This window comes from Lygodium microphyllum, chromosome 9 (assembly GCF_053477565.2).
Source record: "Lygodium microphyllum isolate KBCC chromosome 9, Lygodium_microphyllum_v1.1.10, whole genome shotgun sequence".
Classification (NCBI taxonomy): Eukaryota; Viridiplantae; Streptophyta; class Polypodiopsida; order Schizaeales; family Lygodiaceae; genus Lygodium; species Lygodium microphyllum.
Window position 1 is genome coordinate 106,067,761 of NC_141143.1, and position 25,867 is coordinate 106,093,627.

A 25,867-nucleotide genomic window follows, 5' to 3' on the forward strand; every position below is an offset into this window, starting at 1 on the left:
CTAATCACTACTAAGACGGTTGTAGATTATGAAGGAATATTTTCCCATTTGGACTAGAAGACAAGTATACTTTTGTCAAGAGTCCTAAGATCCACTCACAAATTGGGGTTTATCCAATTGAAAAGGCGAGGTGTAGAGATGAAACTTGATGGGTCACCTATTATGATTACATAACACCCGTATTTACAAGAGTAATTGATCATACCAAAACAAACTATGATATGATTAGTTGCAACTTAGACAAGTATTTGACCTTAAAATAATGTTCTTTTTCTTGATTAAAAACTTAGATTAGAAGTAATAACTAAAACATATTTATTTGCACCTTAGACAAGTACTTGAATCTTAAGTAATGCAATGTTCTTGTGTTAGATTTAAAATTTTGATAAAAAGGGCCTAGAAGGGTTCGTTAGCATCCGCCAACTGTTAGGACAAAAGGTGACTTTATGATAAATACTTTGTAAAAGTACAAGATCTAGGTATTGCATCTTGTTAGCAATAGTTGTGATGGAGATTCCTACATGCTATATGTGAGATGTACTTTACAAAAGATTTTATACGAGACCTATGTTTATACTATTATGGTCAAGTCCCATATCTAGAGTTGTGATTGCTCAAATTAATATCACCTTATTTCCTAAAAACAAATTTGAGCCATGACTTAGAAGTAATCTAAGGGATTTTGATTTGAATAGTCATGCATAGGATTTCCACCTAAAATCATGCACAATGGGTTTTTAAAGGAGAAATGGGAATTAAAATTGTTAACAACGTTGTAATAGAGTTCTTCCATGCTAGATGTAAAGGAAGATCGATCTACTTGTTGATAAGAGATCTTATATTTCAAGGTTATATCACATTTTTATGATTAAGTTTACTCTCTCGGGCTACAATTACTTAGATTAATCTCACCTTAAATAAGCAATCCATAAACCATGAGTAAGAACTAATGATAGGGTTACTATTTTTAAGTATTCATGGATAGGAACCAATGATAATGAAAATGCATGCAAGTTAAATCAATCAAAAGGTAGTTTCACTCTCGTGGGTCTCTGTTGAAAACCATTATGCAAAATCTTAATGCAAGCTTAATGACATTCTGCACAAACAATTGCATTCAACCTATTAAACTTTTGTGCATTAAGATGTCTTATTCCCTTGGGCAATTATGACAAAAGCCATTAAGCCACAAAGATAGCTCATGAAGAGGTTTCTGTAATTTATGGTCATTAGGTATGACGACGCAACAAGGATTGCTCAATGCACCCCTTTAAGAGCTCATAAAGAGGTTTCTCTAATTTATGGCATTAGGTATGTCATTGCAACAAGGATTGCCCAATGCACCCCTTTGTTATTGCTAATCATCTCGTGCTAACACATACAAATAACTGCTCACAACCTCTCCACAACAAGATCAGAAAGCACATGCAAACTGTCCAACTCCTTGGACCGTTTGACTGCTGAAATGATAACATCAAATGCATAGAAATGTAATCGTTCCAATCTCAAATTTCTCCACAGGAAGAAATCTCAACTTTCCACACACAAATGCATACAAATGTAATCATTCAAAGTCACTCATAACATCAAAATAAGTGTGCCATTGTGATATATGCTTTTTTGGTACCATGGCCTTAATTGTGTACAGCAATACTGATTGATTTGTGAGATTTTTTAACTGATGCATATATATTTATATATTTATATATATATGATAGCTCGACTTTCTTTTCACGATCTACCAGAACCGCACATCAAGTAATCCAGAAAGAATGTAGTTTTGCTGGACTGGAAAAAGAATAGTACAACGTGGGATTTTCCTGGCAATCTCTCGTATCCTCACAAAACGAGTACCATCTTTTTCCCTTTTTGGCTGCATGGATGCAACCTTTGCATCCATGATACCTCTTGCATCCATCGGAGCTCCTTATTCATCAGGAACTTACAAAACTGAATGCACACCAAATTTACTCTATCCAACATCGTCTTCATTTGACAATATTTGCAGCATCGATAGTTCCATTGCAGGCTATTTTTTTGGCAATGCCATTTTCCCGAAAGCCAAGATTGTCGGAAGCATTCTCCAGTTCATGTGTGTCCAAAAGCTCTTTGTGCACATAAATTACACCATTATCTCCATCAACAATTTGTCCTGTTCCTCTGAGGAGCCTACAATCATGACCAATAAAACACATTGGAACAATTTCTGACTAACAAAGCTTAGATGCACACAATTCGTCCATGCACATGTATATGCAAACTTCATGATTGATTTGCATTAAAACAACTGTAACGTACGAATCCCAAGACAGTACAAGTCCAACAAAGGACACACAGTTTTAGAAAGTAGAGACTTGCAGCAGACAAATATCTTACCACTTAGTTGTCAGAAGCCCTTCAACTCCAACAGGTCCACGTGCATGTATTCTGCTGGTACTTATCCCGACCTACGGCCCAACTAGTGAGTAAGTTGTATCTAGACATAAGCTGATGCTTAGCATTCTTTTCTGTAAGGCTGAAGGTGAAATGCAGGCAGAGGATTACAGTCATGCCAAATTTGACTCTATAATGTCTTGACCACTTACCTCAGCTCCAAGGCCAAAGCGAGCTCCATCACAAAAGCGGGTACTTGCATTATGAAAGACGGCAGCACTGTCAACCAGAAAAATATGAGAGCTAAAACATGGTCTTACTAACAAAAGGAATAATCACAACTTTTGAAGCATTTAGTGCTCACAGAAATAGATGGAGCAAGATTGAATCAGAAAACAGTAGGACATAAATACAAAAACCCATCATGCATAAGAATCCTGGGATATTTGAACGGAGGACCCGTTTCTCAATCATAAGTACTCAGCTGTCTGCTTAAGGATCAATGGGATTCAGGAACATGGAAGTCAGGGAACTGCGGAAGGGTAAACGTAGAGGACTAAAGGACAGATAGCTTCAAACAGAAATGAGAAATTGATGCAAGGATCCATTTCATGCCTCTTTCCAGCTATTGGAGGGGCAAACATTGAGGAGTAAAGGACAGATTAGCTTCAAACAAAATAGAGAAAATGATGCAAGGATCCATTTCATGCTTCTTCCCAGTTTGGTCAATTGTAGCAGGAAAGTCAGAGTGAAGCAAGAATCCTCCTAGTGGTAAATGATGTGGCATAGAGCATGCTGTTTCTCTCACTGCACTTCGTATCTACTCAAACAGTCCATGCTTGAATAAGAGAGTGAAAGATTGTATATGAGAACATGTGGAGTCTTTTATGTCACAACACTCTCGACCTTTTTTGGTGGAGAAACCTATTATTTTATCATTTGAAAGGGAGGTCGACATGCAATTACATTCGAGTGTTCCATCATTCATGACATGCAGTTTAAAAAGCAGATCCAATGTGTGATTAGCTAGCTCTCAAATTACTTCTTAAATTTCCTCTTTCTATGTCCACATTTCCCTCTCAAAAATTCACAGCAGTCAGCAGAAGCAGCCTCATGAATTGGGACACCCTAACTCATCAGAACAAAAGAAATACCAAAAAAAGCATAATCATGACAGCTGAAAACTTGCCTTGATATTGTTGTCAATGAGCAATGTTCTTATTATTGTTGAATGTTATTCATTTATCACAAGTCCATATGCACAAACTGCAATGCTTGTGTAACATTTCAAATGGAAGCGACCATCTTGAATGTCAATAGAAACCCAGACCAATGTACAGATGTGCATGCATCCAAAACATCTAAGACCTGAGATGTAACAAGTCTACGGATACAGATGTATGCACAACATCTGAGAAGCCAATCATGTGCTGGCTAAAGATGTGCATGCATCCAAAATGTTTAAAGACTTGAAATGTAAACCTATATATCACAGCCTAAAATAAAATACTTCTTTCAGACATGGAAAGCCATGTGTTTCAACAATAAAAATACACTGGATGCACCCTGACATCCCAGAGGTAAATGCAAGGATGCATTCAAAATCCAATAAAGTCCAGCCCACAGAGATCAAGATCATACCTATCTACTTGAGAAAGAAACAATTCTGCAGTATCCAAGTCTTCTGCAACTATGCCATCTGTATGCGCACTGCAAATGATTGCCAATGTTAAAACCTACATGTAGTTTCACATTTTGCATTAAGTTAAATGTGAATAAATATCTCGATTTAATGTCAGTACCTCCCATACTGATGGATATGATCTATTGCTGCTTGCACATCCCTTACAATTTCAACAGAGCATGCCAACCCACTATATTCGTGATGAAAATTGTCAACTTGTGGGATTGATAATAATTCGGAAGCCTTTGCCCCTCCATACAAAGTCACACCTGCAGAATAAACATCTCAACCATGCCCCCAAGTGCATTTTCTTTAAGTTTACAGAAGCACATAAACTTTGGATTTCTGACCATTAGACTGTAATGCTGAGACAAGCTCTTGAAGTCCTCCAGATTGAGCTAGAGCTTCATGTACAAGTAAAGTCTCCTGCATGATTTTATAAATATACAGGAACAAACAAGCAAACAACCTGCATGAATATTCTTATTGCACAAACAAAGAAACAAACATAGAAACAAAAACTATAAACAAATCAGGCTATGCAGAGAGAGCACGAAATGATTGTACCATGGCATTGCATGCAGCTGGATAGTCCAGCTTCGCATCTAGAACAATTCTCTTGGCTTTCTCTAAGTTTGCAGATTTGTCTACAAAAACATGGCAGACACCATCTGCACCCACAAAGTACATTTCCAGAAATGAGATGGTATTTCAATCAACCTAACAGACACACTCCGTCCTTTCTTTAGAAACAATATACCAGCATGGCCCAGAACAGGAATCTTTGTTGACTCTTTGATCAGAGACACGAGGCTGTTGCTTCCCCTAGGGATCACCAGATCTATTACATCATCCAACTGCATAGACATTAAGTGGTACATCAGAAACTGTGTCACCAAGGCAGATTGTAATCAATTAAAAGTGAAAATTTGTTCACCTTAAGAAGATCAGCGATCTCATCACGTGAAGTTATTAGCCCAATGAGCTTTTTGCCCACGGAACTGGGGATTGCTTCTGTGATAATCTGCACATTGTTCAATCGAGCAATGAGTCTGTGTGTATTAGAAAACAGGAAAAGAATCAGTGTATATTAACCAAACCTTGTGGAGAGTTGCATTCGAGTGAGCTGCCTCCTTTCCACCTTTCAAAAGAAGGCCATTACCACTACGAATTGCTAACGCTGCAATCTGATAGTGTAAAACCAAGCACTTCAGAGTGGAAACTAACAGAGAAACACCTGCTCTTTCATCTTGAACAGACTGCCATCTACAGAAAACATGCTTCAATAGGAGTAAGAATACAAAAAAACTTGAATAAAAAGATAGAAGCACAAGCTATGTATTGTGTTATACACCGTGGACAACAGCAACCAGCAGGCTAGAAGTGTCTGTTCATAGACTTCTAATCTGACAGAACAAAGTTGCAGACTAGGTGACAGCAAGCTGAACAAGTCTCTGTTCATAGACTATTTGACATTAAAAGCAGCTGTAGGAAACAAGATTAAAAAGCATGTTATCCACTCCAGAATTTTGAAGCTTACCTGGACTAAAGCATCAGGCCGAGACTCAAAGACAATCAGGAGAACACCCAGTGGGCAACTTGTCTTCTCCAAAATAAGACCATCAGCTACCTGTGGGGAAAAAAAAAGCAATCTCTCTTTGATTACCTTCCAAAAATGTTTTTTTGGCAGTGCGATTAGCCTTTAGTATCTCTCTCTCATCACCCAAATAATAAATTTCTCAACTTTCTAAAGCTCTTGCACACTCAAGTAGGAATTTTAAAGCACTATAGGAAGCACTTGCAGTTGTACCTGCAATACCAGCTGTACCAACTGCAATAGGTCCTGGTTCAATTCGAGCTGGACCTATAAGAGGTGCCTTCCAAATGTAGTTTGTTCTTCACTGTTTTGCCTGCTCTTCTATGCCTTGCGACTGTGAGCTGCTGAACATAATATCTGTACTCTACAGGACCCTTTTCATGTTTCAGGCTGAAGAGTTTGGCATCAATCTTGTGCGCTAAGAATCTTTCAATGGATTCTTAATATCGGAATACATGTTCTCATCTGCTACCGTGTTATGTCTAACAAGAAAAAAATTGCTGCTTCCTTTTGAGTTCTACCATGATGAGCTCTGATTCCCCACTACTATCAAGATCATAGCAGGTGACACGGTTTGGCAGCTTGGCCAGTTGACCTCATCTTGGATGCCATGAGTTTGAACACCATGTGGCCAACTGCCCTAGGTTTGGGCAGAACACCACACAACAGGAAACTACAACCATGCAGAGCCTACCCCTGCAATTGATTTCAAGGGCTTCACCATATTCTAGCTTCATTGTACATGTGGTAGGGAAAACATAATAGAACAGACACCTCAAGCTCATTTGAAAACCAAACAGGTGAACAACACTCTCTTTGGCATGTCAATAGCCAAGCTCCCCTTGTGGCTGATCATGGCTGATCAAAGATCTATCCAACCGTATAACAAGCATATGGTTAAGCTACCTTAGAATTAGAGTAAAAACCTTAATCTCATATTATAGGCTCCATTCTTTTCAAACAGCCCCAAAAGTTGCACTAATCTAAATTTATGTAAGTATGAAATTCAAATGTTTTCAGTAATACAAATGGCTCAAAAGTTTCTATACAAGGGTACCAGTGCCTTAAACACTTTTCTTGCTCTCGAATCAATCTCTACTCATGCCTTACATCCTTGCATTTGCATTAGCATCCATCACCCTCATCGTTGCCATTGGCCGGCTGCCCTGCTGCCATCTTTCATCAGTGCTTGCCCTGCATCCTCATCGTCACCTCCTATTGACTAGCAACTTGTTTGCTAGTGCTGGCAACATGATATAAGCTAGGGACATATGAGCCTACTGTCATGACCATCATATTGCTGCGTCTCAGCTAGTGACCTGCTGCTCCAGTATCCACACTGCCCTGTATGGCCTCTAGACAGCTGCATTTTGCTGTCCTGCACCTCCAGCTGCTGAATGACTGTATCTGAACTGCTGCTACTGCCGTTTCAGTCATTGTTTATGTTGAGTTACCAAAACGTGCCTCCTAAATTTTCATACTTTCCCGGCATTTTCAGGCTCATTAAACAGTCAACAATGCGATTTTGCTGTTTTGTGACACTCTAGACTTTTCACTCCAACATGCTCTATAAAAGGGACTTAATGTGCACACCATCTTTCATCCCTCTATCCCACAGTTGCTACCATCATCACTCTATGGTCATTACATGATCCAGCCATCACCAAAGGCTGCGCCCACATGCTGGAGGTGCTGCACCTTCTGCTCAGCTAAGACAGTTGCCATCAGCCTGCCTCGTGCCCATGATTCCATTGCTCAACACCCCCTCTCAGCCCCAAAAAGGTGCAGTAAGAGGAGACAGATAGATGCTGCACCTGCATACAGCTTTTGGCAGGCATCATAATAGTAAGTAGCTATTTTGCTTAGGCATCGAAATGGTTAGGTACTGTACATAAGTCAATCGGCCCATTCGACCATTTGCAAATATCCTAACAGACTCAACAAGGTCTACATTAATAAGTCCTATAGGATTCTGAACCATCGACTATTTTCTACAGTACATGTGTGCTCTTTATTTCAGTATAGAGCTGTATATATCATGCAAGAATATTTTTTTCCCCTATGCTTGGTCCACTGTTTTCCAAGGACAGTAGTACATCAATTTCTCTTCCTTCAAACAAGACTAGTAAAGCCCAACCACAACCTGTGCATCAACTTGATTCTTATTTACAATAAAATGCAGGATACTTATGAGTCTATCAGTCTATCGCATCGATTTATGAGTTATCATATGATACCTTATTGCCCACATCATGAAGCTACGAATCTAGTGATCATGGTTATCAAAACAAAACAGCAACCTGTATTCCAAATTTATTCTCATTTTCAGACCCACATATAATAGATATTCAGTGTACGAAAAGCAACCTGCAATCGCTTTAACGCCCTCCCAATTGGCTCTTCCATGTCTGCCAGACTTCTTATGGATTTCGCTAAGCTTGAGACCTGTAACATCACATCAACATATGTAACAACACTGCAGAATAATTTTGCCATGCACGTTGACATAGATGATGATGAACCACCTATTCAAGAAAAGAAGCCCAAATGGAATCAAATGGAGAAAGCTCAAATAACCCACTCTAACATCTTATGCAGAGGCCTAGAGTAGCAGCTAACCTTTCCAGGCTTCATTGTAAGCCTGGATATCAGAGGAATGGCTATTCCTGCTTCCTGTGCAGCTTGCACATCCAATGCATTTTCATGCCGTATTGCTTCTTCATTAGCCTCCATGGCATCAGCAATGTCCAGCAAGATCTTCTTTCTCTCAATAGATGACAGCTTCTGCAACATCATGAAGGTACAAAATCAATAACAAAAAGTCATAAGATGCCAAACTTACAGGTAGCATTGTTGTAAAAGGTGACCTGTAGCTTCCGACTGGCGTCTCTTGCAGCAATAGCCATCTGACGAGCACTTTCTTCACTTTTAGATCCCCATAGCTGTGCATCCTTATGAAACAAAGTGCCTATACGCTCACCATTTACTACCTTCAAAATACCATCTGCAGTGAACCCACTTCCATAATCGAGCACTTTGAATCAGTCATTCCCCACTACAACCAAAACTATTATGCAGTGTATGTTTACATCTATCTTGTGCATGTATAATTCAATGTTCATATAGAGTCCTATCTAAATGTATCATCTTTGAGTGCCATAATTGCTTCGCTATCAGAAACAAGCAGACTCACTTGCAAAATAAAGCGATATTGAGCATTAATAGATAATAGTGAGGTCACAGTTAAATGCCTAGAAACTTCAGAGACCACACATTTCTTTGTCTAGCCTTTGAAACTCATGATACCATTGGAGCACCTTTGAGTTCAAGAATGCGCAACACCACATCTATGAATACCCACCTTACTACCAGATTTAAGGCCCTACAATTCTCTATTCCAAGAGAAATTTTGCCCCCTTCAATGTACTTTTAATTTACACGTTACAGTTCACTGGGGCTATTCCTTGACGACACTAAGAGAACAGAATAACCAGAAGCTGCTGGGCTACCACACCCCCTCATCGTTGGCTTTTCTGGAACCAGAATAGAGAGGATGACCTGGAGCTCAAAGGGCACAGCCACACTACATCTATGAATGCCTGCCTTACTACGAGATTAAAGGCCCTACCATTCTCTATTCCAAGAGAAATTCCGTGATGACACTAGGAGAACAGAATAACCAGAAGCTGCTGGGCTACTACACACCCTCATCGTTGGCTTTTCTGAGACCAGAATAGAGAGGATGACCTGGAGCTAAAAGGGCGCAGCCACACCCCTCGTTACAAGAAGGCTGAGGGATGACGCCACATTCGAGGAAAACTCTGACAAAATTTCCACACAGCTTTAGCCAGTGTGAGCCATCTACTCACCAATCACAAGTTTGTGGATATTGAGTAGATTCTCACCAATTGCATAAGCACACTTCAAATTACATATACTGGCTATGCAGTTCCCTTGTTACAAGAATGTCTAACTACTTTGGTCATGTACATTTGTCTTTACCATATTGCACATGGAATCTTAAAAACAATACATTTTCCTCGACGATTGATAGTTTTATGTAACAATTTTTAACACTTTACCTGGTTATGACAACAGGAACTCCTGCGCTTGCAGCTGTCCGAGCAGCTAACACTTTTGCAGTCATGCCACCTCGCCCTACACGTGACTTCTCTCCAAATGTTATTGTGCTAACATGTTTATCCATCAAGTATGTGTGGATAAGTTTTGATCCAGCTTCACTTGGTGGACCACTGTAAAGACCTTCAACATCACTTAACAAGATAAGCAGGTCTGCTTTCAATTCCACGGCCAGAAGGCCAGCCAAGCTATCATTGTCCCAGAATATGCCAGTTGAGTCCTAACAGATGATTTACAAAAAATTAGGACATGTGAAGGAAATTGTTACAATACACAAACAAAAAGTCAATCATAGGATTTCCCACTACGCAAGACAATGAAAGAGCATTTTATCCAACACCTCATAAGGAGCTCTTCTTGTGCTGATTGCATCGTTCTCATTGAAAACAGGGACAACTCGCAATGCCAGTAAAGTATCTACAGTCTTCGACAGTTGACGTCTAAAATCCGCATCCGTGAAGTCACGATCAGTGACAAGTATTTGTGATGACTGTACATCTAGCTGTGATAGGAGAAAAAGTGTAATACATGAGATAAGCCACCCAATTCTCATCAATATCGTTGAGACCAAAAAAACATCCCACTGCAAAATTTAGCACATTTTCAAACTTCAAAGAACAAAAGAGAGATTTATAATTTTGTGCAGTGTGAAAAAGAGATTATGACTCCACTTGGCTGGTCACCAAGATGGACATTGTAATGGGACCACACATTGAGTTGGTAGTTAAGGGTCTGGGCAACCCTTGACTACAAGTCTTGACGTAAGCCCAGATATTCAATTAACACAAATTCCTCTCACCTCTAAACGGGAGATGTAAAACTTTATTGCAGTTAGTAGTTGTTAAATCGAAGTCAGTCAAAGCTCCATTGAGGTTTCTATTAACATCCAGTTTTCCAGCAAACCCTGGGAATATGTATTATGTAATCGCGTACCTTGGAAGGACATCATGAAGAGAATAGCTCCTCATAACAAAATGGATGTTAAGCCAAAAGACTCAAATTATGGAGCTTGCTACTAAATCACCTGTATGCCTCTCATACTCTGGACATGCATGCTAAAATAGCACTGATATATCCAACTGTTGGCTCTCTCCTGCAACCTACTCTTGAATTTAGAAATCTTGATTCTGGTTCCAATTTAACACAAACCATTATATAGGTTTGAGACAAGTTCAAAAGTCTCAACAGAACACCAAAACTATGTGACATTGATTTAGAAATGTGCTTGGAACATTTGTAAGGCCAAGCAGCATAAACAAAACCTCACACAGTGTGACCTATGTCAAAATGACTAAGTGACCAAAGAGACAGTAGGGTTTGCGAGGGAAAATACAGAGTGTGTACAGCAAACACTGAGAGAGAAAAGTAACACAGAAGATAATGAAAGATGAATCATGCTGATGAAGTGAATCTGATACAAGGGTGCCGTAGCACAAAGGAAGCCATGGAGTGCAGGAAGACTACCGAAGAAGCCTCTGCCTCTGAGTCTGCAAACGCAGGATGAGGAAGTGTCGCTTGGAGTAGGGAGACTGCCGTCGAAGGGTGAGGAGCCTCTGAATATGCAAACGCAGGGATGAAGAGTGGTACCTACGATCAGGGGGAGAGCTGATGAAGCCTCCGTCTGCAAACGCAAGCCTGATGAGGTGACACTAGCTGCTGGGAGTGACGTCAGGTGGTGAGGATGAGCCAGATGCTGAAAATGCAAATGAAGACAACCTCCGGGAGTGAAATGCCAACTGTGGAGTGACGTCAGAAGGGTGGGAAGCAGCCAGGAACCAAACGCAAGGTACAACTACCTTTGATGAAGGTGATGCCTGCTGGAGAGAGACGCCAGATGGTGAGGAACCTCCCTAGCAGCCAAACGCAAGAAGGTGGAGCCGCCAGAAGGGGTGGAGGATGACACCAAATAGGGTGGATGCTAACGCCAAGAGAGTGTGGACTCCAAACGCAAGGTATAGGAGCACAAAAGATGCTGTCATCAACAATGGAGGATGGACGCCAATTGAAGAGGAGCACACTACCACCATAAACGCAGCCAACTAAAGATGAAGGATGGCGCCAAGAGAGTGTGGAGATGGTGGTAGGGGGAAAGAGAGAGATGATGGAAGAGAGAGTGTCAGAAGACTGACAAAGAGAGAGTGGGAGTGACAGACTGAAGGATTAGCCGTAAGGAATGAATGAGAGTGGCCTATAAATAGGCACAGTCAAAGTCTAGGGTGGTCCCCCTTTTGGGGGTGCAAACCCTAAATGCAAAACGCAGAAATGCAAAAACACAAACTTCGGGTGAAGGGTTCCTCAACACCCCCTCTCAAGCCCCAAAAGGGGAACAAGAGAAGAGTGAGGTGGAGATACAATGCTACATGCTGAAGAATGCTCATGCAGTAGGTGCCACTTGGACAGTGTCCCTCATGGGGAAATTGTTCACTTGCCCAATCGCCCTGGTACAAAGATGATAAAATCATGCAATGCATAGGAGGAATGTTAGACTTGTGTGGTGCCAAGAACCATAGGGATATGCCCGTACTCGATCTCGAGAGGTGGCTCCATGCTGACCAAGAGACAAAGAAGATCCACCCTGTAATCTGAGAAAACCACCTGAAAGGAGACCTTTGAAGATAGTCAGGAGACTGGATGAGTTGTAGAACCCGAGGGCCGAAACGCAACCTCGAGAGAGAAGCCACTAGCTCCGTGACTCCATGCTAGAAGAAATACGAAGGCCTAGTCACCAAGTCGCTGTTGAAGACCCAAGGGCCCCGATCTAGGTAGATATCCTCTAGATCTTGGGTATGAGTATAGGAAATGACTGCTCAAAGGAGAGCCACTCCTTGAAAGTGAAAGGTGGTGGTGTGTGAAGAACTTCATGGCACATAGGGTCCCTCTCTGAATTGGAAGGAGTAGAAGTAGGAGCCCCTTCTGAAGCCGAAGAAGAACTAGAAGCCCCCTTTGAGGATAAAATAAGAAAATCCCCCTCTGAATCCCAGTTTAAGAGAGAGGGAATCCAACCACTCACGGCTCACAGACTGTGAAGCATCTGATGACAAAGGAAGTACCACCGGTCATGCTGAAGAAGGTATCTGGGGCTTGGAAGAAGAAGCCGGAAAGCACCCAAAAGTGGCCTCAAACCTGAGTGGAAGAGGGTACGGGACAATCGCGGGCTCTCAGGAGAGTGGATTGTGGAGGAGATGTGGGCCGTGGAAGCCACTGTACCTGAAAGTGGGTGGGGGAAACCTCCACGCAGTGGGGTGGTCTCCACGAGGGCTTATTGTATTGCCTCGTAAGATCTTAGAGCCTCCATGTGCTCGAAAGGACTTAGTGCGCGTCGGTTGCAGCTTATTGCCTTAAGCATAATACTTTGATAGCCAATGCAGAACGATCTCTGTGGCCCAAAAAGGAGAGGTGGCACAAGGAGTGCCTCTAGTGGAAGACGCATATACTCCGAGGGGGTGGGGTGCAAAGGTCGAAGTCAACAATCTTCCGTGGGATGACCGTTCGTGCCGCAATAGTGGCACCCAGTAGAAGGGTAATCAATCGGTGGAGACGCCATGATACCGGGGTGGCTAACTAGAGAAGAGAGGATGGGAGGGAGAAAAAGGATATCTCCCAATGCGTAGCAGAAATGATAGAGAAATCAAATGTCGATGCCGAACCCACCACCGGTCTTTGTCTTCTCCGACGAGGAGGATCTTTATGGCTCTCTAAGCACCTCTAGCTCTAATACCATGTCAAAATGACTAAGTGACCAAAGAGACAGTAGGGTTTGCAAGGGAAAACACAGAGTGTACGGCATACATTGAAAGAGAAAAGTAACACAGAAGATGATGAAAGATGAATCATGCTGATGAAGTGAATCTGATACAAGGGTGTCGTAACACAAAGGAAGCCCTGGAGTGCATGAAGACTACCGAAGAAGCCTCTGAGTCTGCAAACGCACGATGAGGAGGTGTTGCTTGGAGTAGGGAAACTGCCATCGAAGGGTGAGGAGTCTCTAAATCTACAAACGCAAGGATAAAGAGTGGTATCTACGAGCAGGGAGACAGCCGATGAAGCCTCTATCTGCAAACGCAAGCTTGATGAGGTGACGCCAGCTGCTGGGAGTGACGTTAGGTGGTGAGGATGAGCCAGATACTGAAAACGCAAATGAAGACAACCTCGAGGAGTGAAACGCCAGCTGTGGAGTAACATCAGAAGGGTGGGAAGCAGCAAGGAACCAAACGCAAGGTGCAACTGCATTTGATGAAGGTGACGCCTGTTGGAGAGAGACGCTAGATGGTGAGGAATCTCCCTGGCAACCAAACGCAAGAAGGTGGAGCCACCAGAAGGGTGGAGGATGACACCAAATAGGGTGGATGCTAATGCCAAGAGAGTGTGGACTCCAAACACAAGGTGTAGGAGCACAAAAAATGTTGTCGCCAACAATGGAGGATGGACAACGATTGAAGTCCTAGGAGCACACTGCCACCATAAACGCAGCCAACTGAAGATGAAGGATGGCGCCACGAGTGTGGAGATGGTGGTAGGAGAGGAGAGAGAGAGAGTGGCAGAAGATTGACGAAGAGAGAGTGGGAGTGACGGACTGAAGGATCAGCCATAAGGAATGAATGAGAGAGTGGCCTATAAATAGGCACAGTCAGTCTAGGGTGACGCCCCTTTTTGGGGTTGCAAACCCCAACGCAAAACGCAAAACGCAAAAACGCAAACTACAAATGAAGGGTGAAGGGTTTCTCAACAACCTAGTGCTAGCCTAACTTGAGAATAAGCAATGCCCCCAATGACTCCTAGTCATAGCTAATTAAGAAAACCAACAACACAAGGAAGTGGAAATACTCATAAGCAACAAGTAATTGAGAAACAAGTAGTCAAGACAATCCTCCCTTTGACCAACAAGAAGAAACCTTAAAGGACAGAAGACTTGAAATTTCCCCTTTAAACCTATATGTGTAATTCTCTCAAATTTGGCCTCCTCATTTTGTACAAAACCCTCAAAAAGAAGCTTTCCACTTCATACAAACTTGACTCTTAGATAAGAGACAAGCAAGTTGCAACTACAAAGAAATATCATGAAGTCGAGTAAAATTTGGCATCTTCAATACAAAGACTCCATCTGAAATATGCAGGATTCTATTGATTTACTCAATCAAATATAAGCCAATTCTCAAGTGCCAATGTCATTGCTTTGAGGTCCTCTGATTACACTACCAAGATGGACAACTGTCTATGTCCAACTGTAACGAAAACTAAATGATGAAGTATGTATCCAAGAATCTACAGTTAAAGCTAAACTTAAACTTAGCATAAAGCTGCTGAAAGGGCCTCCTTAATCATGCTATAAGACTAGGATTATGGTGCTTTTAAGAATCACAAGAGTACACAGCAATACAACAAATCTACAACCCAAAATGACCCTCTAAAAGTGACTTAGTGCCACCACTTATCCATTGGGCCAAGTATACCAAGAGTTAATCAAAGGATTTACATATAATTGAGGGTAACTCCATCATGTAGATGAAAGGATCTGCAGACAAATTAGCCACCTTCACACAATTGTTGGGATATAAAGGCCCGGTAACCTCCGTGTGTAGTACACGCACATTGTACATATGCGCACCCTTTACGTGACCCAAGTATAAATACATTTTATTCTTTGTGTACCAACACATTGTTGGTGCACTCTTATCGTCTCGTACTTTCACTCTGCTCACACTCTCTCAGGCTGTCACACTCACTCGTCCACTCCTACTCGAGCTGTGTCCTTATCGCTTCCAACAATAGTGGTGTCATCTCTAGGTCATTACCAAACATGACTCTATCAATAAACCCTAACTTCATGGGGAATAGCTTTAGCAAACACTTCAGTCTTCTCCTAGTGTTATAATTTAACCAAACTATGTCCATGACATGTTTTTCCATTAGGATTGCTTGAACATTCCTCTTGCACAAAATAAAGTGCACGAGAGAAGTATAATGGGGGGGGGTGGGGGGGTGGTGCGGGGGGGAGAGGAGGGGACTAATTGAGCATCAGTATTGGGAAGATTGCCTCATACTGGTAAATCATAGCTACAACAATCTCATTTGTTTCACATTATTACATCAGATTGGGCTTTGGCACATTTATCTTTGACTCAATCTCTAAAAATCATGCTTATATTGGTCCCATTAGAGGCTTAATATTGCGGTAGGTGGTCTATGATATCAACCAAGGTTGTTATCCATGATGTGGCTCTGCACAACTTGATCACTTTGTGTGCATGTTGAAGCCCCTAAATACTCTATAATATGTATGGGCTTCACCAAGTTTCATCCTTTTGCCAGTAAACAAGTATATCTTTTGGTTCTCTTTTGAGCACTTATGGCTTTTGCATGCTCATTAGACGGCCTCTTGTACATGTGATTGTTCTTTCATTCAACAACATTTCCAAAAAAGAAATAGATAAGTAAATATTGTCATTTGCAAGAGGCCAAGTTAACCCATGATGAATACAAACAATCCATGGTATGTTTGATCATGGAGAGAAACCAATTAAGTAAAATAAAGCTAAATGGCTAATTGGACAATATTGCCATTACACTAATACTTATTCTTATATCGAAAGTATACCTTTTCTTAAAACAAGGTTTGAAAGTGTACCTTACATGTTTTGTTTGAGTATTCCCGAGTGTATCCAATCTCTTTTGTAAGAAACATATAACATTTAATGTTATCCAAATTGGCAATGAATCGCTTAATCTTATCGAGCTACCAACCCTCCACATAAACACGCAAGGGTCTTTGTATTGAGCTAAAAAATGTATTACAAACTGATAAGCTCTTTAAAACAAGCCCAAAACATATCAATTGCCCAAAGTTTCACTAAACAGTGCATGGTCCTAGAGAGGACCTGTGTCCCATAAGCCAAACCTTAATTTGGGAGGATCCACTCATCTATAAATAGACGGGCTACCAACCACTCAGTCTTTCACAATGTTCTCACAGATTTCAGATTGCAGACCGTGGAGACTGCCCTCAAGGCTGACAGAGACTGAGATCTTCGAGGTGGAGACATACACAAACACATTCTCTCTGCACCAGTGTATATTTCTGCATCCTTATGTCAGAGTGAAGCAATGCGGAAGCGAATAACCGTGACAAAGAGTGAACAGAGAGAGAAGAGAGAGAGAGAGAGAGAGAAAGAGACAGTGACAGACAAAATCTGCAGTGAAGAATGTTGTATAAGAATGCAGAATTATACACGGGTGCAGAGAGAATATTGTGTATGTCTTCGCGTTGAGGACCTCAATCTCCGTCAGCCGGAGTGCTGTCTTTGTCACCAACAGACTGTAATCTATAGGATACAAGTGATAAAAATTATTGGAACTCAACTTTTAAAAAGGCTGAAAATAATGCCTCGAAAAATGCCCAAAATAGACAGGTCGGCTGCATTTAATGCAGCCGGATAGTCCAACTACTGCCACGTGGCACTGCTAACGTGGTAAGGGAGTTGATGATTCCTAACACCCCCTCTCAGATCCTAGACAAGGCAACAGATGTAGGGATCTGGAATGTCGATGAAGTAAAGCCTGGGGAAGTGCCTTCGTAAACAAATCTGCAAATTGTCTTCAGTCTTACAATACTCCACATCAATGGTTGCATCCAAAAGCTTCTCCCTGATGAAGTGATACTAGATCTCTATGTGCTTCATCCGGGCATGGAATACAGGATTCCGTGCCAAGGCAATGCAACTCTCATTGTCGCACCGCAAGATATTAGGACAAGTCTGGAGGCAGAGTCTAGGGGTAGCCAAGCTTCTCCAACAACTGCCGAAGCTACACAGCCTCACATGTGGTAGAAGACGAAGCCCAATACTCTGCCTCATGCGAAGATAGGGCTACCGTGGGATGCTTCTTGCTACTCCAAGAGATAGCACCGGCACCCAAGGTAAAACAATAACCTGTAGTAGATCACCTGTGATCCACATCGCCAACCCAATCTGAATCACTCCAACTTGCAAAACCAAGATCAAAAGCACTTGTACCTGCTGGATAATGAATCCCTAAGTCGGAGGTCCCCCTCAGATACCATGGTATCCTCTGAGCACCCTGCCAATGCACCTGCTAAGGCGCACTCATGAACCCAGCCAAGAGACCTACAACAAAACATAGATCAACCCATGTGTTGAGGAGCCAAATCAATGATCCAATCAGCTGACGGTAGCAAGTAGCATCCGCCAAAGGAGAATCTGCGTGTGAAGTGGCCTTCCAGTTCGGATCCATAGGAGTCGAAATGGACTGCACAAAAATGAGCAAACTTTTGATCTAATGGAAGAGCCAGTAGGACATGCACCTTTTGCTCCATGATCGCTTGGAACTCCATGTCAATCTCTATAGACATCTTCACCTACAATGCCTGCACAAACGCAAAAGAAGCCCCCTCTAACTGTGAAAACGCAGCATGCTAGGGCTCTTATCTCCGATTTCCGAACCTTCTTCAGCTGCCAGAGGCAATGAAAAGGTAAAATCTACACTTTCCGGCTAAAAACACAGCCTGCTTCCTTCTCTGACAGCAGAAAAACAGCAACAGTTTCAGCAAATCTTCTCTTTTCTCACACACCCACGCTCGCCTCAGCCTTCTTCTGATGCGCAGCCCACCTACTCACACTTGAACGCTGAAAACACAGCCTTGTGTCGCGCTGAAAACTCTTCTTCAAATAGGTCCACCCTAGGCTAGTCCTTCAATGCTCTGATACCATGTCAGAGTGAAGCAATGCGGAAGCGAATGACCGTGACAAAGAGTGAATAGAGAGAGAAGAGAGAGAGAGAAAGAGACAATGAAACACAGAAAATCTACAGTGAAGAATGCTGTATAAGAATGCAGAATTATACACGGGTGCAGAGTGAATATTTGCGTATGTCTCCGCCTTGAGGACCTCGATCTGCATCAGCCGAAGTGCTATCTCTGTCACTGGCAGACTGCAATCTGTTAGATACAAGTGATAAAAACTGCTGGAACTCAGCCTTTAAAAAGGCTGAAAATAATGCCTCAAAAAATGCCCAAAATAGGCAGGTCTGCTGCATTTAATACAGCCAACTGCAGTCAGACAGTCTGACTAATGCCACGTGGCACTACTAACATGGCAAGGGAGCTGGCGACTACTACCACCTTATACAGCATTCTACACTGCAGATTTTCTGTGTTTCTATCTCTGTCTCTCTCTCTCTCTCTCTCTCTCTCTCTCTCTCTCTCTCTCTCTCCACTCTTTGTCTTGGTCATTTGCTTCCACAATGCTTCACTCTAACAAGTTCATGCAAGGCAATTGGATTGGTCTCGTCAAAAAGAAAAATGCATATGGGCAACTTGGCTAGCAATATGATCACAACATTGAAACATTTTGATGACATGGCTATGTTGGAAGTCGAGCTAATTCTTCCCAATTAACAATAGCATGACAACGTTAAAACCAAAGGGTCAACAACTTTGAGAATAATATTTGCTTTATTTATGAAGTGTCAAATTGCATGATTGAGAAAGCCTATTACAAGTGATTATTGGCAAACAAAAGGGCACCATGGTGGCTCATGGCTGAACAAAATGTGCATCATTGCATCTTTTTCTTTTGTCATGCTAGTTGCAAGGAGCAGCCAAGATTGAGTCTTGCCCATGTGCTCGAATGTACTTGAGATTGAGGTGAGCCGGAGTATTTGCACCTTGATCATGGTTAATATTGTCCAAGGCCAATCAAGGTGAAGTGAAGAGTTGTCCTAGACTAAAGGCAACTTCGTGGATTTGGAGTGTTGATTTATGCTTAAGCTCTCAGAGCCATACTTGTACAAATCTCTATCAACCGCTGTAATAAAGATTTAAGGATCTCTCGCATTTTATATCGTTTCAAACCTAACGTCGTACAAAAGGCACAAGGTGGGTTAAGAGATGAGGAACCCATCATGGTTATATTGGAGACGCCTAGCTCCACTTGACACTTGCAACTTGGGACTGATCTTCCTTTGATACCAAATGTATCATGTTTTCACCTGATAACTATCTTTTACTAGTAGTCATGGCACATACTCCTTAGGCTTGTTTCACACATACTGCAGGCTCTGCCTCTGGCTTACTTTATTAAGCTCTTTGTTTTCTTGTACTTATTCTGTTGAGATACTTAATGCATGGCATAAGATTTTTGAATTTGCTTGTACAATATGGTTATTTACTGATGCTTTTAAAGAGTATATGTACTTGACATATCTTAACTTCAAAATATTTTAACACCCTGTTCTCCCAATATTCCCATCCTTATTTCCCCCATTCCTAGTCTTTGTTTCTTTGGATTTTTTTTTTGTTCCATCCTGCTGAAATAACTATTAGAAATATATAAGCCACAATATAAAGTTCTTCTGTGGTTCCTCTAGTGAGGCACTCAAAGTGAGTCCTCTCACTCTCATCCATGTGATTCTCTGGAGTCTCGTCCCACTTGTAGACTCTATAAAGCAACTCTATTTGGCACCCCACACGTTATGCTATACACACCGTTCACTCTCTTGGTTGGTGCTTCACTCATGGATCCAGCTCATCACAAGTGTACTTGGTGCCTTGCTTTGGGGTACCTCTAGTGTGATCTTCACCATTATCCATAGCCTGCTACCAGATCACCCTGCCATGTTATCCGCACAGCCCAAATCAGTTGCCACTTTGCTGCTCCTGCCTCAATGTAGCTAATCAGCACCATTCCCAGCAATCCTGCAGTCTGACATCCTTTTACTGGCTGATTCTCATTTAGGATCCATTCCAGAGCAACACGCTCTTGCTGATCATTGTGTCATCGACAACTGCTCCAGCACTCCTCAGCCTACACCATAGAGTGATAGGGGTTGGAATGGGCCCTTTTCTTCTCCATCTCTGCTTCAAGCCTTTGCATGGCACCTTCCATTCCATTGTATTGGTGCTTCACTTTCATCACTTGATGAATCATTTCAAAACATTTGCTCAACATACATCTGTTACTCATGTTGTTCATACATCCGTGTGCACCCTGTTAGCTCAGATGTTCTCACTCTCCGTGCCAGAGCTCTAAATCCCCATACCATCAGCACCTTAATTCTCCCATGAGGTTATCTTTTCAGCCATTGTTAACATCTTCTTCCTGCGATATTAAAGCAAACACCATAGCACTTGGGCTGTTTGACCTTCAAAGATGGACAATGTACTTTATTTCAGCTGTTGTGCTGATCTGTTCAAGTTAACTCACTGGTATAAGCCCTTCAAAAACATGTGTTTTCTTAGTTTCAGAAAGTCACTAAAATTTCTTGAACTTCTACAGGGCAACTGGCCCTCTGAGAAGTAGTGGAATTGATCGATTCCTACTAACTCCCAAAAGGTCAGACTTGGCTCAAGTCCCTAGTCCTTGACACCTAACAAGCTGTGTACCAATAATCAAGCAAGGGGGACCATGTTTGTTAATAGGCAAATTAGAGTGCAAGGCAACAATGCCACTTTAATGGGGAGCTAAATGATACTGAATGAGTAAATCTTTCATCATATTTTGAATCATCTATCTGATTATTAAGCTTGCCCACTCATGTACAGACAAACACAACTATGGATGCTGCACACTTGATTGTGCTTGTGAACAGGACACATATCTAGCTTTTTCTCATCTCTGTAAAACCAATTATGTATTATGGAAGTTTGCTTATAAAACATAATATGGCACATTTTGTTTTACCTGTATCACATTTATGAGTCGGCCCAAATACCTAAATCATTGAAAACACTAAGCCTCAAAAGCATGATTTGGTGGCCCCGAACTTAGTTCCTGAATGTAGTCCAAATCTTTCAAATATGTGTAGCCTTAACAGTTCACTGTTTTCGTAAAAGGAACCTAATAAAAAGTAGACTTAGTTTAAGCAATTATGAAATGTCTTTCTTCTTGCCAATTCTGTGATATACCTACTCTAAACAGTATCTAGTAGTGTTTCATAATGCCGGAATCCAACTATAACTTTCAGACAGAAGGTGTGGCAATCATCTAGCTCTAAAACATTACAGACTAAATTGGAAAAAGGTCAATTGAGCCTTAACCACTAGTGAGAAAAAAGTCAAATAATTGACTGTGAACACAAGGTCAATCAAGTCAATTGTGTGTCTACAGAAAATAGATACTCCGATGCAATGAGACATCACACGGATAAATGAGGTCCCATGTCATCAATATGAGATAAAAGATGGTCATAGAACCTGAGTCAAGAGGCTGTCATAAAGAGCCATAAGTCCACTCTGTCCAACTGCTGCACAAGGTTTTCCATCCAGTTCTGATTGAGGCTTTTGAAGATCTGCAAAACTGCCAGTGGAAGTTTCAAAGGAGAATGAGCAGCAAAACCATAGGACCAAAGAATTAGAATGCAATCAACAGCTACATTGCAGTCTAGCTGAAGAGAATTCAGCTTTCTGGCAAAAAATTGAAAATCATACCTGCTATTCATAAGGCGCTGATAACGTAGCTTCTGTCTGCCGACTCCAACAGCTCCAGAGGACACAAGTATTACCTCGACACCTTTGTTAATCAGTTCTTTCACCTGCATAATGATTTGTCAAATATTTCACTTATGCAGAGTCATGAAGAACATAACCATGCTATGGCAATTAACCAATTTTGATACCTGCTCACAAAGAGAGCCAATTCGCCCCACAGCAAGCCGCCCGTCAGAACGTGTGACAACAGCTGTTCCAACCTGCAAGGTTATTAATATGCATCATCTTAGTTTCCAAGTGCGTCACAAAGTATATGCGTGTCGAACATAGCTGAAGTGCTCTTTGTAGACATGGGCAAATGGATTTTAGGGAACAGAGAAAATCTCTCTCAGAAAGGCCGGAACTTTGTTTCCAACACCAACCGATTTCTTACACAGTTTGAAGTTGTTTAAAATTTCGCAAATTGATAGATTGCGTTCCAAAACTTTACACAAGGTTTTGACTAGAAAAATACTATCATGTACAACCTATGAATTGTCACCAAAACCATATCTTTCAGCAAAGAAGTGCTTATTGCATGGATTCTAAATGAATTGTCAAAAAACCATATCTTTCAAAAAGGAGTGCTTATTACATGGATTCTAGATAAAAATTTTCCTGGCGTGTGACAGAAAAAGGAACGGTCTCACCTTCACTACAACTCGTCTGGCGTTCTGCGCGAAAATCCGTGATTGATCCATGGCGTCGTCCTCTGCAAGGACCTCAGCTGATTTTTCTTGTTGCTCCTACGATTGTGAAAGGCTTCGCCTGTGGAAACGCATCAAACGGCGTTCCAATTCGTGGCAATAAATAGCTCTCGAATCAGCTACTGCTGCATCGATGGAAACAGGAAAGATGAAGAATTGTAAACGAGTGCACAAAATCAACTATCATCAAACAATGGCAGAAATTTTCAGCTACTAATGCGCGATGGAAACGGGAAAGACGACGAGTTGTGAACGAGTGCAGAAAAATCCGCTTTTCATCAAACGATGGCAGCATCAGAAGCGGAAGACCTGCATTGCGAGGCTACCCCTGAGAGAAGGAAAGGTGCAGCAGAAAAACGCAGCTCTGGTCCTCCTATCGATGGTATTGGGGGAGAGAGAGAGAAAGAGAGAGAGAGAGAGCAAGTGCGCATGCGAGAGGGTAGGGAATATCGCACAACACTCGCTTTTGTGGTTCGTTTACACAGACAAAAGGCAAATTATGTGACGATCGTTTCTGGCAGCTTTGTTGCGTATTTTCAGAATTTTCCAAATTGCGCGCACGCCTCGATTTCCAAAAAGTGTGCGCTGCACTGCAGATGGGTTCACTTGCAATACAAGAAACCCATAAGAAAAACTAGGCGCAGAGACTCGCCCCGCCGGCGCTTCGCACCGAGGCGGGCGCGATTTTGGGGGGGGGGGGGTGCTGGACGCATGGCACCCGCCCCCGCGTTCTCTTTCTTTTTTGTGGGGGAGGTGGGGGCCTGCCACGTGGCACCCGTCCCCCACCTCTCCTTAACTAATAGTATAGATAAGCTGGAGTGTGGTTGTTAGCATTCTCTTATAAGGGCCAGGCTTGCTAGCATTCTTTCATAAGGGCCAGGCATAGCAGCACTGCGAAGCCACATTGCTAAACTTAACCACTACCACAAGTTGGAGAAAAGAAAAAAGATTTCGTAAATTTAAAATTCAAGCTTGATAAAAACTTTTCTAGTGAGAGGCTTCAAGTTAATAAAAACTTATTCAGCGAAATGAGAGGCTAGTTGATAAACAAGCCTGAAAACTTACGCGAGATTTCAATCCATATAAACATGGGCCCTATTTCATTTCACGATGGATAAAGTCCTAAGGACAGAGTTACAATTAGAGAGACTAGAGCAGAATAGATAACTGTAAGAGTGAAAGGTTGAAAACCTTGCATCTCCCCTTGTATCAACAATCGGTTTATAATTGCTTTCACTTTCATTCTTGATTCAAACGTATGGTACATCACACATACACATATACTATGTTAGTTTGCACATAAGGGCTCTATGGCACCTTTGCACGATTGCAACAATGGGTTGCTCGCTTTGCAAGCAATAGTTTGTTGCAAGTGAAGTGAAGTCATCACACAAACTTTGTCTCGTGTTGACCTCAGAAACCATAAGGGCATGCAATTACATCACAAGTCTTGAGAGCTACTCTCTCTCTCTCTCTCTCTCTCTCTCTCTCTCTCTCTCTCTCTCTGTGTGTGTGTGTGTGTGTGAAGTGGTTACCCTAGTGGTAAGTCACTTGTCTTATATGCATTCAACTTAACCAATTGAGCTACTCTCATTTCGTGTGTGTGTGTGTGTGTGTGTGTGTGTGTGTGTGTGTGTGTGTGTGTGTGAAGTGGTTACCCTAGTGGTAAGTCACCTGTTTTATACGCATTCGACTTAACCAATTGAGCTTCTCTCTCTCTCTCTCTCTCTCTCTCTCTCTCTCTCTCTCTCTCTCTCTCTCTCTCTCTCTCTCTCTCTCTCTCTCTCTCTCTCTCTCTCTCTCTCTCTCTCTAAAGGCTATCAATTCACATTAACAATTCAAAGAGCCCTAGTGCATCTCATAGAAGTGTGCAAGCAACACTTGCATTTTCCTTGTAAAGTAAAACACTTCACACATGAATTGTTGTTGGGAATCTAACCACCCTACATCACATGTAAAATAGTAATACTTTAAGTGCATTAGTTCATTGCTATAAATTCCTTTTATTAAAGATTGTGGATGTAAAATTAACTTATTGCTATAAATTCCTTTTACTAAAGCTTGTGGATGTAAAATAGCTTGTTTTAAAACTAGATGTGTGTTTGACCCCCACCCGTGAACCTTATATAGCAAACTGTTGGTTTTTGACACCCTTTAGTAAGGATCCATGTTAAAGTTTCTCAATTGTAAGTTTTTAATTTTAAGATACTTATATAAGACATTGAATTGAATTTTTTGCTAAAGAAAAGGCTCATGTGCAACGACATGCCTTTGTTGTATCTATGTGGGTTGGGTCTAGTAGGTGAGGGCTCAAATATGTGGAATTTGTGCATGTGCGTGAATGTGTAGCTATGCAAACTAGGGATGTTGTGGGTATGTGAGCAAGAAGTTTGAGTGTACATGCATTTTATGTGTGTGTGTGTGTGAGAGAGAGAGAGAGAGAGAGGGTGTGGGTGTGTGTGTGTGTGTGTGTGTGTGTGTGTGTGTGTGTGTGATTGTAAAAGTCCAATATGAAGCATGAGATTGATAAATACATGCACTCATTACTTTGTTTAGGTTTATGTAATTTTAAAATGGATGTGTCTTAGATGTATGTGTGTGACAATGCCAATTTTGTATAGGCAAAAAGTTGGCATTGATCAACGATGGATTAAATTATAGTGTCAAATTTAAGCATGGATGAATATATATATATATATATATATATATATATATATATATATAGCTTTTTTTAAAAATACACATGAGAGAGATAGAGAGAACAAAAGAGGATTATTCAATGCATAAGAGTTTGATTATTTTATCATCATTACTCAAAATGCATGGTGCTCTTAAGTATTAGACTTCATTTGATGCTCCTCTTAGCTTTTTGCAACATTAAATTATGG

The 25,867-nt window shown here is 41.5% G+C and overlaps 1 protein-coding gene across 3 annotated transcripts; it reads right to left on the reverse strand.

The window, feature by feature from the left end:
* Positions 1-1,517: 1,517 nt before the first annotated feature.
* Positions 1,518-23,449, reverse strand: LOC148031391 (delta-1-pyrroline-5-carboxylate synthase-like). Of its 3 annotated transcripts, none has more exons than XM_087684917.1 (21): positions 23,289-23,449; positions 22,923-23,101; positions 22,422-22,493; positions 22,234-22,337; positions 22,000-22,102; positions 10,135-10,296; positions 9,737-10,014; positions 8,522-8,672; positions 8,274-8,438; positions 8,022-8,099; positions 5,598-5,687; positions 5,158-5,244; positions 4,995-5,081; positions 4,818-4,914; positions 4,625-4,728; positions 4,408-4,483; positions 4,176-4,326; positions 4,015-4,083; positions 2,586-2,652; positions 2,377-2,447; positions 1,518-2,169 (listed from the first exon to the last, which is right to left on the reverse strand). In XM_087684917.1, the coding sequence occupies exons 2-21, from the start codon at positions 22,971-22,973 to the stop codon at positions 1,989-1,991; spliced, it is 2,244 nt and encodes a 747-aa protein (XP_087541043.1). In that variant the 5' UTR covers positions 22,974-23,101; positions 23,289-23,449; the 3' UTR covers positions 1,518-1,988. The 3 variants fall into 3 exon arrangements, with proteins under 3 accessions (XP_087541043.1, XP_087541042.1, XP_087541044.1); XM_087684916.1 differs by having other exon boundaries at positions 22,923-23,104; XM_087684918.1 differs by lacking the exon at positions 23,289-23,449 and having other exon boundaries at positions 22,923-23,185.
* Positions 23,450-25,867: the final 2,418 nt, after the last annotated feature.